The following is a 13845-nucleotide window of genomic DNA, read 5'->3' on the forward strand; positions in this document are numbered from 1 at the left end:
TTAGCCATCATGACTAATGGCTATTGATAGATCTGTTGTCCATGACTTCATCTCCTTTCGAAGTCTTGCATGCCATTGGCCATCATCGCATCATGTGCAATGAAATCCATAAAAGAAGAAGCGTAAAGAATTCTTTTGTTTTGCCCGTCCTGAATCAAAGTCATTAGTTGACTGGCATTCTAGTTGACTATGTCATTAGTTGACATGGGCACACGGCTCACCTTCGGTCTGACATACCATGGTTGTTGGACCAGAATTGTTGTGTATGAATTAGTGGATCTGTGAATTAGTGGATCTCAGCGGCCTGCTTTGCACATCACTTTAAACCACAGTTAGGCTTAACTATACTTTCAAGGTGTTGTGCAGTATACTGGGCTAAAATCTTGGACACATTGCCATGGTTTGACTTGGTATTATGTCTGAACCTGGGTTTGTGGCTTGTCTCTCAAAATAAACCACAATCCAGAACCAAGATTTTTTGCCCATGGTTTTAGCCCTGGGCACCAGCATGCTGCACATTCATCTTTAAAACATAGTTAACCGTGTGCAAACCAAGCCCATCACACATTTTAGTGGTGGGAATATTCTCCTCTTCTAGCTTTGCATTGGCTCTTTCTCATCACGTACCTGGTTCTAAACAATGAATTTGATTTATGTACTTGTTTTGCATGCCAAGGTCCTTTCCTTTTTTAAAAAAGGTGTGTGGGTTTGTCTTGTGTTGCTACCACTCAGAAGGCACCAAGATGGACTGACTGGCACATGCCCATAGAAGCCTTCTTGGGTGTCTGCAGGATCCCTTCCCCAACCCTGGTATTAGGCCTGAAAGGATCGTTTTGTTGTAGCCAATAGAATAGGTTGGGAGGGGAGCCATGTTCAGTTTATCCAGTTTGCATAGGTGCCCCTGGGCACAAAAAGTTTGGCAACCTCTGCAAAGCGTTAATATATTCTCCCATTTCTACTGAAATCTACTCAAATGGTTCCCCTGGTGAGTAATTAGAGTATTGGTTAAAATTAGCAATTCTTTTTGGTTTCAAGCTGGCAGGTCAGGTTGTGAAATGCTGCAGTGAGGTGGCGATAAATCTGAGATGTAAATTTTCCCATTTAGTTACACACAACTGCTTTCGCTGCTGGGAAAGCTGCGCACAGTGCTGTAACTTATTCAGTGTTGGTTTTATAGGGGTGAAATCCACATTTTCTTCAGTTAAGTGGAAATAATTTGTCTAGCCGCAAAAAAAAGAAACAGTGCAGTTACTTAGTTGCGGTTTTAAACTATTTTAAGTGTTCCGAGTACAGAGAGCCGCTTCAGAAAGACTCTTTGGGCTTTCTTCCTCTCTCCGTGTTGGCCTCTGCAGGGAAAAGAGGCACACTTACAAAGGGGAGAAAGGACATTTATTTTTAGTGATGCTCCTTAAACCATAGCACCAGCCTCTTTCTTCCCCCCACAACCCACCAACCCAAAGAGCCATGTTTTGAAGCTGCCGTGAAAGTATGTTAAAGGAACTAACGCTCTGCTTGAATTCTTCCTTTGTAGATCAGACCTTCTCAATCACATGGCAAACGATCATGCATTCAATGTTGGGCTGCCAGATAACATTGTACACTGTGAGGAGTTTTTGGAACTTCTACAGAAGAAACTAGACAGGTGCGCTAAGTAGCCGAGTTTACGGAAAGACTGGATATGATCATTGTAACAAATAAGTTAGTGTACACGAGAGACTCTGTATATTGTTTTGGGGGTTCTTCACATCATTATCTTCACCTAAACCATTCCTCTTTGAACCCAGGTCCCTGATATACATAGCTTTTGTATATCAGGATTGGAAAGAGCAGTAGTGTCACTTATACAGTGGTACCTCGGGTTAAGTACTTAATTCGTTCCGGAGGTCCGTTCTTAACCTGAAACTGTTCTTAACCTGAAGCACCACTTTAGCTAATGGGGCCTCCTGCTTCCACCGTGCCGCCGGAGCACGATTTCTGTTCTCATCCTGAAGCAAAGTTCTTAACCCAAGGCACTATTTCTGGGTTAGCGGAGTCTGTAACCTGAAGCGTATGTAACCTGAGGTACCACTGTACAAAAATTTGGGATGCTTCCAGATGTGTGTTCATTGTGGAACCACTGCACTTTTTTACAAACATGGTTTGGTCTTCATCAAAATGCTTATCCCAAACCATACTTTCCTTAACATTAATCTGAATTTCCCCTCACCACAGAAAATCCACTAAATAAAAACAACCCATTGTACATCCACAGTCACTACTGGAAAGGAGGTGGGGAGGATGCTTCTTGCATTTATTTATTTTTTAAAAAAGTTTGGAATTAAATCAATAGTAAGGAGCAGCTCGATTCTCTCCGAATTGTGTTTATGAAAAAAAGAGCTTGATGCATAGGTCCTTGAGTATTCCGAAGCAACTCAGTTGGTAGAAAATGGATTTTTAAGAGCTTATAAAAGGGAGCCTGGGAATTGAATAAGTAATATTGTTTCATAGTTCTATGGATGAATTAGCAGTAAAAGTTGCAGATGGTCTCTAAATGCAATCCCTGACCAATTCCTGAAGGCAGGAAATATGTGTGTTTGTTTGTGTGTGTGTGTGTAATGGTTGGAGAGAGGGCAGTATTTTTACTTACCAATGCAATATGCTAACATGTTAAAATGTTCTTCAAATCAGTTCAGTTACATTGATCTGTGAATCACGCATCCGCGCAAAGGGTCCTTGTGATTTTTGCTCAGGCAGCAGAATGAGATATATGGGAATCTGATAAATCAGCATTATATTAATGCCAAGCAGAGTCACTCTGCCCAAAGCTATCTGAAGCATGACTTACTAAGGTTCTTCCACACTGTAACAATCTTGCAATAAGCAATCTTTAAAATAATATACTTGCCGTATTAAGTCAATCCATTTTTTGGATTGAGTCTCATGCTCTGCCAACTGAGCTATGCCAGCTCTTGCAGGGTGCTCCAAGATTATGAAGCAGTTTGCATCGAAACAGCTGCTGAAAAAGAGCATTAACACATGCCTTAAGCCTTCTAATTCAACATATGCTCCTGAAAACCTCGGAACTGCCTGCATCGGCGGGGGGGGGGGTATCTTGCTCTCTATAAATTTATCTAACCGTGCTTTCTCAAAGTAAGCTGCTGTCATCATAGTCACTTGAAGTGAGTGGCTGGTTCCTTACAGTAATGTCCCTAGCACCAGTTTGTAATTTTATTTATTTACTTTTAATCTTAGCTTGCAGTGTTTGTACTGTGAAAAAACCTTTCGAGATAAGAACACGCTCAAGGATCACATGAGAAAGAAGCAGCATCGCAGAATCAATGCCAAAAACAGAGAATACGACAGATTTTATATCATTAATTATCTGGTAAGTTGATGTACAGTCATACCTCGGGTTACAGACGCTTCAGGTTGCACATTTTTGGGTTGCGTACTGCACCGCAACGAACCCGGAAGTACCAGAATGGGTTACTTCTGGGTTTCGGCTCATGCGCAAAGCACTAAATTGCGCTTTGCGCATGCGCAGAAGCACCGAATCACGACCTGCACGTGTGCAGACACAGCGCTGCAGGTTGCGAACGTGCCTCCCACACGGATCACGTTCGCAACCTGAGCATCCACTGTATATGCAACTCTTATTTGACTGACAGTGCGATCCTCTATATGTCAACTCATTTTTTTAGTTCACTGGGACTTCCTGCCTAGTAAGAATGTCTGAAATTGCAGCCTGATTTGCAAATTGTATGCATGATGCCATCAAACTGAAGCAGGTTTAAGTCTCACCAGTTTTAAATCAATGGGATGCAAGTGCTTTGCCAGCTGGGGAGCTTGACAACGATACCAGGAAAGGTTCTAGAACAGATAATTAAACAGTCAGCCTGTGAGCACTTGAAAAAGGGTGCTATGATTACTAAACCCCAGCATGGGTTTCTCAAAAACAAGTCATACCAGACAAATCTCTCTCTCTCTCTCTCTCTCTCTCTCTCTCTCTCTCGTAGAGTTAAAAGCTTGGTAGATCAGGGAAATGCTGCCACATAGTATATCTTGATTTCTGTAAGGTTTTTGACCAAGTCTTTCATGATATTCTTTCGGAGAATCTGGTAAAATGTGGAGTGGATGAGGTAACTGTTGCTCTTGCTTGTTCTTTGGCCGTGTTCTGCAAGACTAAGTGACAAAATGAGCATTTCATTGTGGCCAAGAAACGGAAATGCCTCTTTCCGCCAAGGTGAATGGGCATGTTTTTAAATCCACCCCCCAAATGTTAATAATGAGGGGGAGACAGGTCAACACCAACAAGGCCTCCCCTACTGATCATAGGGCCCAGGATGGTGGATACTGAGGAATGCTTTTTAAGTTCTTTGGTCCCAAGGCATTGGAGGTGTTATACTGCAGTGCTAACATTCTGATATCCGGTATCTCACTGGCATTTCACTAAGGCTGAATTAGTTTTCCAGCCACTATTAAAGCTTTCCCTTTCTCTTTAACTGAATGTGGACTGACATAATTGAAATGACAGATGTGTAGCCTCTCTCGTTCATTATTGCACACCCTGAAGCATTTGGAGGTCATGAACCAGCTCTTCAAAACCATGTTTGATTTTTCTAAGAAGACAGAAATGTAATGCTATTGCCTTATAAGAGTGTTTTTATTGGGCAGTAAATATTGTATAAAACTCAAGAGTTACTGTAATAGCAGTAATAATTTTTCTAGTATTGCCTGTGTACTAGAATTTCACTTAATGGGATTATTTGTGCCTTATGGCTAGGAGATCCTGTGTGCTAGTTACTCTAAAGTAGTTTTCTGTGTCACAGTTTATTGTTGTTGTTGTTCATTAAATTTATATTTTGCCATTCATTGGAAGATCACAGGGCAATTTACAAATTTACAAGTTTAACTGGCCTGGCTTGCTTTAAGCCTGTCTGAGGGGCTATTCACAAAGTTTAGGTGTGTTTGCAATATGCCAGGACACAGAAGTAAGTCTGAGGCTTGTGTAACCCCACCAACCACATGGAATAAGAAGAGGTAAATGAGCATGGGGGAAGGAGGGGATTGCCTGGCCCTTGGGCTCACGCTTCTGCCGTACTACATGAGTGCCTGTGTGTCTATGCAGATAATGAAATGGTCCTGTTAATACAGTGGTACCTCGGGTTAAGAACTTAATTCGTTCTGGAGGTCCATTCTTAACCTGAAACTGTTCTTAACCTGAAGCACCACTTCAGCTAATGGGGCCTCCTGCTGCTGCCATGCCGCCGGAGCATGATTTCTGTTCTCATCCTGAAGCAAAGTTCTTAACCCAAGGTACTATTTCTGGGTTAGCGGAGTATGTAACCTGAAGCGTATGTAACCCAAGGTACCACTGTAAAGACTTTTAATTCCAGTAGTGGAGAGCAAGCCCAAGCCATTGGGCAGTTTGCTTCTGTAATTCTCCTGCAATGAACTTGTTGAAAGAGATAAAATTCCCCGTTGCTTTCGGTATAGCTGGAAATTACTTAAAACCTGATGTAGCCTAAAAAATCTAAAGCTTTTGTTTATTCTAAACTTGGGGTCACTTGATACCATTAGGTAAAAAGGTAAAAAAAGGTAAAGGCCCCCTGGACGGTTAAGCCCAGTCAAAGGCGACTATGGGGTTGCGACGCTCATCTTGCTTTCAGGCCGGCGTTTGTTCACAGACAGCTTTCCGGGTCATGTGGCCAGCATGACTAAACCGCTTCTGGCGCAGTGGAACACTGTGGCTGAAGCCCGAGCGCACGGAAACGCCGTTTACCTTCCCGCCGCAGTGGTACTTATTCATCTACTTGCACTGGTGCGCTTTCGAACTGCTAGGTTGGCAGGAGCTGGGACAGAGCAACAGAAGTTACCCCGTTGCAGGGATTTGAACCTCCGACCTTCTGATTGGCAAGCCCAAGAGCTTAGTGGTTTAGACCACAGCGCCACCCGCGTCCCCACTTGATACCATTATATTGTAAGTGGTTAGGGAAGAGAACTCTTCCTCTACCACCCCCTTCCCACCCCTATTTATTAGCTTTTAATTAAAAAGCTAGCTGCTCGATATGACTACTTTCATGGGAGCCTGCGTGGTACTGTGGTGGGTGGGTGTGGTGAGAGAGGTGTTAATGTGAGGTACCAGTAGTTATCTCACTATCCTGGTAACATTAATGAATCTGGCTGCCGCACTTGGAGAGTTTACCCTCGAGAGTAGCATCTCTGAATTAATTACAGGATCCAAATTCCCTAATCTGTACTGACATCTTGTTACAGGCTGTTCTAACAAATGTATGTCTGTGCGCCGTTTACCTGACACGCTGTAGCAGCTTTGATGGAGCTATGGGACTGGTCTTTTTGTGTTTGTGTGTGTGTGTGTTTTCATTTGCTATAAAATATTGCAATGGGGTCGTTGTAGATTTGTAAGACTCCATTTTAATCTCTTGTCTCCATGACTTTTCTGTTTTATTATTTAATAAGGAACAAGGGTAGGACATGCCAGCATACCTAGAAGTGGTAATAACGAACACTGTGTCTGAAGGACCTACAATGTTGTGTGAATAAGGCGAAAACCCTTTAAAGTAAAATGCCACCTGGCTACTCCTGATCTAAGCACTAGCTAATAATACACTTAGCATTAGAGTAGCTAGATGGTGTTTTACTATTATTTTAAACATTTCCCCTTACTCCTCAGCGTTGTAGCTCCTTCAAACATAATGGCCCTTCTGTCTTCCCCACCCCCAGAAAAAAAACATGCATTGCCAGAAAAGGATATAAAATAAAAGTGGGTCGTATCTGTGGCACTCCAACTTACCCAGGGTCACATCTTGACAAAGAGTCAGAATTTTAACATAATCCAGCCCAGTATTAGATTTCGTGTCAGGCTATGTGCTCAAACAATGTTAAAGGTGGCACAGACATAATTCTGTCAATTTGGCCCTAGAAATCTTCATGATATATATATATATTTAGTTAAATATTTATTGTATTTATTTATTACCTGATATATACACTACCCCTTGGGGGACAGTTGACCTTTCAAGGTAGTGTGCAAAATTACACAAAATATAACAATTTTAAAAACAAAATAAACATAATTTGTACTACCAAACCAGCCAGTTTAGACTTTTGTGGCAGGCTAACAATAAAAATAAATAAATACATACATACATACAGTGCATTTTCCCACAGTAAAACAACAGTATCTTAACTCTAACAAGCTATTACAAGGAGGCAAATGCTTTACTGAAAATGTGAAAATGTAAGACATGTAGGTGAAAACTTATTCCGACTGGTTTTGGGAACTGACTATTTTTAAGGATAGGAGTGGTGTGATGATCTGTATATTTTAACAGGTCTCATATACATATAGATACATACATATATACATATTAGTTCTATTAATGTTTGTTTTTTTAATTATCGCTTTCTTTTCTGTGTTTTAAGCTGTTTTTATTTTAGCTGTAAATGACCTTGAGTGGCCTCATTTTGAATTATTTACATCCACTGTCTAAGACTAAGACTTGGAGCATTGACTGTTGCTGAAGTATAATGGATTCATGTTTGCTCTGTGCATTTTTCTTTCCCCTCCAGGAATTTGGCAAGACCTGGGAAGAGGTTCAGTCCGAAGATGACAGAGAATTGTTGGACAACCAGGAAGAGTAAGAGTTGTATTTAAAGTTTAGAGTGGTGGGAAATCTGTTCTGCGGGCTTGGCAACATTATGTTGTAAAAAAAGTGGCATTCAGGGACAAAGTAGGTATGGCCGAGAATGTTGATGAATAGGATTTAATAGGATTTCCAGCGTTATTTAGTGTTTTATAGCAACCACGAGGAGCCATAGAAGATACAGTTCAACATGCTATGTATTCCCACCCCATTTATAATAATTTTGCATTTTAATGTATGTCCTTTCCAGTTAGGGCATAGCAATAAACTGTATGGACTGCCCTTCTAAAGAAGCAGAGCCCACCATATTTCCCCAATTCTCTCATAACCCCCATGAGAGTCAGAAAACAAAGCAAAGGGGCAAGTGCCCTAGGGGAGATAGCACAGAAAAGCTAGGCCCCAGTGCACTACAAAATTTTGCAGCCGTTTTATATTCCTTCATTTAAAGTTCTCAGAAGTTTAGGATTAGGGGATGGAGAGGGAATGGGGGTTAAGAGGAGGTGAAACTGAGCCGGTGGGAATAAAATACAATTCCTTTTCTAGCTGTTATTTCGGAGCATGGCCACTAGCTAATGGTTTTGATTACTATAGAGATGGCATTGTCCAACTGCACACTGGAAGCAAACCACCCTCTGTGGAAATGAAGTATTGCTTTACCTTCCATTTGTAACCTTACAAGTAAACACACCCATACCCTTCTGCAGTACAGTGGTACCTCGGGTTACATATGCTTCAGGTTACAGACTCCGCTAACCCAGAAATATTACCTTAGGTTAAGAACTTTGCTTCAGGATGAGAACAGAAATTGTGCTGTGGGGCACGGCGGCAGCGGGAGGCCCCATTAGCTAGAGTGGTGCTTCAGGTTAAGAACAGTTTCAGGTTAAGAACTGACCTCCGGAACGAATTAAGTACTTAACCTGAGGTACCACTGTAAACATTGATTTGCCTTATCAAATTATAAGCGATAGTCATGTCTGCATAACCAGGAGAAAGAATGCTGAAACTGTTCTTAACCTGAAGCACCACTTTAGCTAATGGGGCCTCCTGCTGCCGCTGCGCTGCCAGAGCACGATTTCTGTTCTCATCCTGAAGCAAAGTTCTTAACCGGAGGTACTATTTCTGGGTTAGCGGAGTCTGTAACCTGAAGCATATGTAACCTGAAGCGTATGTAACCCGAGGTACCACTGTACTTTGCATTGACAAAATTGCATGACAGTCTGCGAAGTTGATTCCCGTTTACTTTCATGTTGGAGAAGTTGAATCAGAATTGGTCCCCATGTTTGTAGCATCTCCATATCTTTCAGAAACCTTTGCAAATCACCAACTTCAACTGGCTTTTTGCACTGCTTTTTTTGCAGAGACTGGTCCGGCTGGGAAGAACATCCGGTTTGTGCAGTGTGCCTTTTCTGTGAAAAGCAAGCCGACACTACAGAAAAGCTCTATGCTCACATGGAGGTAAGAGGCTTGTTCCACTTTCTGTATTAGATCTTGCTTTGGAAAAGGGAGAGGATATAATTTGATAGCGTTCAGGTGCCCTGTTCTAGTCCAAAAAACCCCACTGTTTTATGTCGTTGTTTCACAACATGGTGCCTTCCAGATACTTTGGACTACAACTTCCATGATTCCTTAACATTCTCTATGCCCACCAGGGCTGGTGGGAGTTGCAGTCCAAAATATCTGAAGACCACCATATTGGGGAAGGCTGCTCTGTACTTTACAGTGGCACCTCAGGTTACATACGCTTCAGGTTACATACGCTTCAGGTTACAGACTCCGCTAACCCAGAAATATTACCTCAGGTAAGAACTTGCTTCAGGATAAGAACAGAAATTGTGCTCCGGTGGCGCAGCGGCAGCAGGAGGCCCCATTAGCTAAAGTGGTGCTTCAGGTTAAGAACAGTTTAAGATTAAGAACGGACCTCCGGAACGAATTAAGTACTTAACCCGAGGTACCACTGTATTAGTTTCAGCAGAGAATGTTTTGGCCACCTTTAAGCAGATTTTAAAACTTTGCATTTATAATAAGGAAAGATTAGAATCACCATCATCATCATCATCATACTGATTTGAGTCTTCTTGTACTCATGCTATGTTATTATTGGCAGGTGTAGTAAATAAATAAAAGGTTTTAATGCAGCTGGGACTGGGTACAATTTGTCCAGGCTTCTCTGATAAAACACAAAATGGAGAAGAAAATGAGAAACAACCCAGCGGGGACTGAAGAAGCTCAATGGGCACAGAATACTGGCTGGCTGGCGGGGTGGGTAGGTGTGGCTTAGAGTCACTTGTACCCTGAACAGAAGCATGGCACACTGCAGCAGGGCCCCACTTGTAAAGGTTAGCATTTCAGTAATCCACTTGAGAGACCTATATCCTACTTAAGGTAAAGGTAAAGGGACCCCTGACCATTAGGTCCAGTCGTGGCCAACTCTGGGGTTGCAGCACTCATTTTTGCTTTATTGCCAAAGGAGCCGGCGTACAGCTTCCGGGTCATGTGGCCAACATGACTAAGCCGCTTCTGGCGAACCAGAGCAGCGCATGGAAACACCGTTTACCCTCCCACCGGAGCGGTACCTGTTTATCTACTTGCACTTTGACGTGCTTTCGAACTGCTAGGTTGGCAGGAGCAGGGACCAAGCCATGGGAGCTCACTCCGTCGCAGGGATTCAAACCGCCGACCTTCTGATCAGCTAGTCCTAGGCTCTGTGGTTTAACCCACAGTGCCACCCGTGTCCCATATCCTACTTAGGTGTCTCTTAATAGGTCTATCTTAATAGAATATGCACGCTGAGTACCGAAAGCCTGAGTTTCAATCCCTGGTGTTCACAGTTAACAAATTCCAAGGAGCAAGCTTGGCAAATACCATGCAGAGTAAAATAGCCCTCTGCTAGGTGGAACGGTAGTTTGATTTCCTGTGATGCTGCTTGTCACCTCCTAACAACAGTAGCGTGAAGAATTTTCAGCAATCATACAGCAGTAGTCTGTAGCCTGTAATCACAGCATACTTGCTAAGGTGTCCCTGTTCTTTATAAACTTCAGGTGTTTTCAATTTGAAAAATTCTTAATTATTCACAATTAGAAGCCCTTTTTGCTCTTCCCAAATTCCAGGAGGCTCATGGATTCGACCTGCTAAACATTAAGGCTGATCATGGTGAGTAAAAAGCATATACTGTATCAGGGACCTCTACCGCTGCTAGAAATGTGTCTTCTTAGAAGTGCAGGACCAGAAGTCAACCTATGTCACTCCCAAATGTTTCAGTTTTGGCAGTTCTGACCTTTCCTGAATGTAAAAGGGTAGCATGAGATACATATAGTAGTTCTCAATAAATCACTGTAGTAAGCAGATTGAGGACAGTATGTATTGTTCTTGTTCTTTTAGTGCAAGGATTTACTCTTGTGCAACAAAGCAGCCTATGCTTCCTCTCACATGTGCTTCCTCCCCAAATCAGCTCTGGAGAATTGGGGGAATGGCAGAAAAGATTTAGATACCTCCTTCCCTGTTCCATCTTAAGACTGCAACTAGACACATACTCCATGGGTCGAACATAAGCCAAAAAAATGCTTTCTCCTTGCTCCCACTAACCCCCTCAATATTCTGTTTACCACCTAGCCCGATGAAGACTTCTTAAGAACTCAAAAGCTTTTTAGCTATTTTGTGATATATTGGTTGGCTTAATAAAAGTATTATCCTAATTTGGATTTATTTCATTTTTTTAATGGGCCAAAATGGTTACCTTCACTGCTTGTGTCTTCCAGTCCCCCTTTCCCCCTGCACCTTAAAAAAAATAATACTTTTCTCTGCTAGGTTTGAATTTCTATCAGCAAGTGAAATTGTTGAACTTCATCAGAAGAGAGGTCCATCAGTGTCGATGCTACAGTTGCCAGGAGAAATTCCAATTGAAAAGGGAGTTGGTAAATCATATGGAAGAGACCAGACATATAACACTTCTGCCAGCCAGATCCATGTGGGATCAGCCACAGTAAGAGTGTTTTTGTTTATCTCCAGCGTTGTGCTCAGTGCATGATTGTGACCTGGTTTGCACGGCACAGTAAGCCGAACTTTAGCTTACAGAATCCATGTGAATGTGCAGCCCCACCCCACCCCCCGGAAAGAAACTTACAGCCACTTTGCTGCACCCCGGATCTTTTTTACTGCCCTGAGGAAAATAAGCTTTGGCTTAGTAGTGTGTCCTTTGAACCCAGACTTGTGGTTACTAACCATTCACTAACCATGATCTGTAGCCAAGAGCAAACCTTGGTTACAGGTTGTAATTAGTGCAGAGACAGCTTAACCATAAACACATTAAGCCAAACCTTGGCTAAGCTCAACACATCAGTAAAAAGTACTGGGGAGAGGAGCAAAGTATCTGGGAGCTCCTCTCCTGGAGCCTGCAAAGTCTCAGTAAGTCATAGTTTGACATACTGTTTCATGAGAACCAGCTTAGTGTCTTGTAAATGAGACATGGATTCCGCATTCTCTGCCCTTGCTGTACCATATGGGCCTGCTTTGTCTTTTCCGAAGACTTAATAAGTGTTATGCGTAGTATCTGATAGCCACATACCTTTAGAGTAAAAGGGCGATAGAACAGACTGCAATGTCCGCTTTGCTTGGGTATTCCCCAAGTGATATAATACAAGGAATGCAATATGCCCGTTGGTGAGTGCATGACTTTTACCAGGTTATGGATAAAGTTAGAAAGTGAGCTGTCCTCGACCACAAATTTACATTTTCACTTTGGCTGTGAGTAATGGACCCAACTCGTGCCCTGCACCCAGAACTCACAGTGCAGTGAGTTGGATGGAACCAGGTCATTACTCCAAGCAGAATAAATTAAATACAGGGTGGATGTTTAGAAATAATATACAGTATTATTACCTTAAACAGCCCATAAACTCCTGTTAAGATTTCTAATAACTAAATGTTTTGATTTATATGGAAGAAAACATACTGTGCATATATGCTTGCCCATCCAAATATTGGGGCTGCTTCCCCAGCAATGTGGGGAGCAGTATTAGGAAACATGTTTAAATATTGCACTCATGTGGGAGGTCTCAAATTGTCTCTCTTTCCCATGTGATTGACACCCGCCTACATGGTTACAATATTCATATGCATACCCCACACTAGGCTTTGTCAGCCGGGATATGCAAGCAGTAAGGTAATGCCATGTGGAAGCAGGACCAATATCGCCAGTTAAAAGCATGTTTGTAAAGGGGACTTTTCAGTGACAAGGTATGACGCTGTTCTTCACTGTTCTTTCCAGGTATTATTTTCCTACCTATGAAAACGATACCCTTCTCTGTACGCTCTCGGACAGCGAGGATGAATTGACAGCTGGGAAACAGAAAGAGGATGTGCCTGTCATCAGCGAAGATATTTCTAACATAGAGGCTCTGAAACGGACGAGTGTGTTAAATCAACTTCTTTGTGAGGAGATAAATAACGGAGAACCTTGATAATTAAGTAAAGCATCTTTCTGAATACACAGTTTCCTCACAAAGCAAAAGGTGATTTGGTAACTTTGACAGGCTGCAATAGTCCCACTCTGAGTGAGAAGCTAAAAAAATAAATTAGAAACTAATCCTATGTTCTTAGGCTATCCTTTGGTATCTTAGGCTATCCTTTGGCTATCCTTTGGTAATTCTTCACAGAACTCTAGCTCAATGGTTGCCACCAATTTGATTTGAACTGATTTTATAATGAATTGATTTTGGAATGCTGTATTATTTTACTGTTGTTAGCCGCTCTGAGCCCGGCTTCGGCTGGGGAGTGCGGGATATAAATAAATTATTATTATTATTATTATTATTATTATTATTATTATTATTGCAAGACAATGCACATTTACTGAGTCGATCTGCATTCAGTTAGGCTTGCTTTTGAGAAACCGTTTAGGATTGCAGCTATAGCGCTAGATACAGAATTAGTTTAGCTGTTAGAAACATACTGTCATGTTTATTGGTATGGATGCTTTTTCAGCGGAACATCTCCAATCAAGAAACTTTTATGCCTGCTGATTTACAGCTGTAAACAGGAGACAACCTAGCCCCTTATGTATACTATGTCGTGATGTTTAGAGTCTGATTAGCAGAACAGGATTTCAGCTTCCTCCATTCAGATCAAATCTCTTGTTTAAAGCCGAATACAGGAGATAATAGAGTGAAATATTCATGTTGAGGCTAATTTCTACTCTGGAATG

General features: G+C 42.0%; 1 protein-coding gene across 2 annotated transcripts in view; it reads left to right on the plus strand.

Annotated features, from left to right (window-relative positions):
- Positions 1 to 13451, plus strand: part of ZNF277 (zinc finger protein 277) — a 38528-nt gene extending 25077 nt beyond the window's left edge. For both annotated transcript variants that reach the window (XM_081022375.1, XM_081022376.1), the window contains 7 exons: positions 1532 to 1642; positions 3232 to 3364; positions 7573 to 7640; positions 9005 to 9101; positions 10754 to 10796; positions 11451 to 11625; positions 12910 to 13451. In XM_081022375.1, the coding sequence (XP_080878501.1) occupies positions 1532 to 1642; positions 3232 to 3364; positions 7573 to 7640; positions 9005 to 9101; positions 10754 to 10796; positions 11451 to 11625; positions 12910 to 13102 (820 nt within the window). In that variant the 3' untranslated portion in view covers positions 13103 to 13451. The remainder of the gene's footprint in view (positions 1 to 1531; positions 1643 to 3231; positions 3365 to 7572; positions 7641 to 9004; positions 9102 to 10753; positions 10797 to 11450; positions 11626 to 12909) is intronic.
- Positions 13452 to 13845: the final 394 nt, after the last annotated feature.

The sequence above is a fragment of the Podarcis pityusensis genome (assembly GCF_964106645.2).
Source record: "Podarcis pityusensis genome assembly, chromosome: 10".
Taxonomy (NCBI): Eukaryota; Metazoa; Chordata; class Lepidosauria; order Squamata; family Lacertidae; genus Podarcis; species Podarcis pityusensis.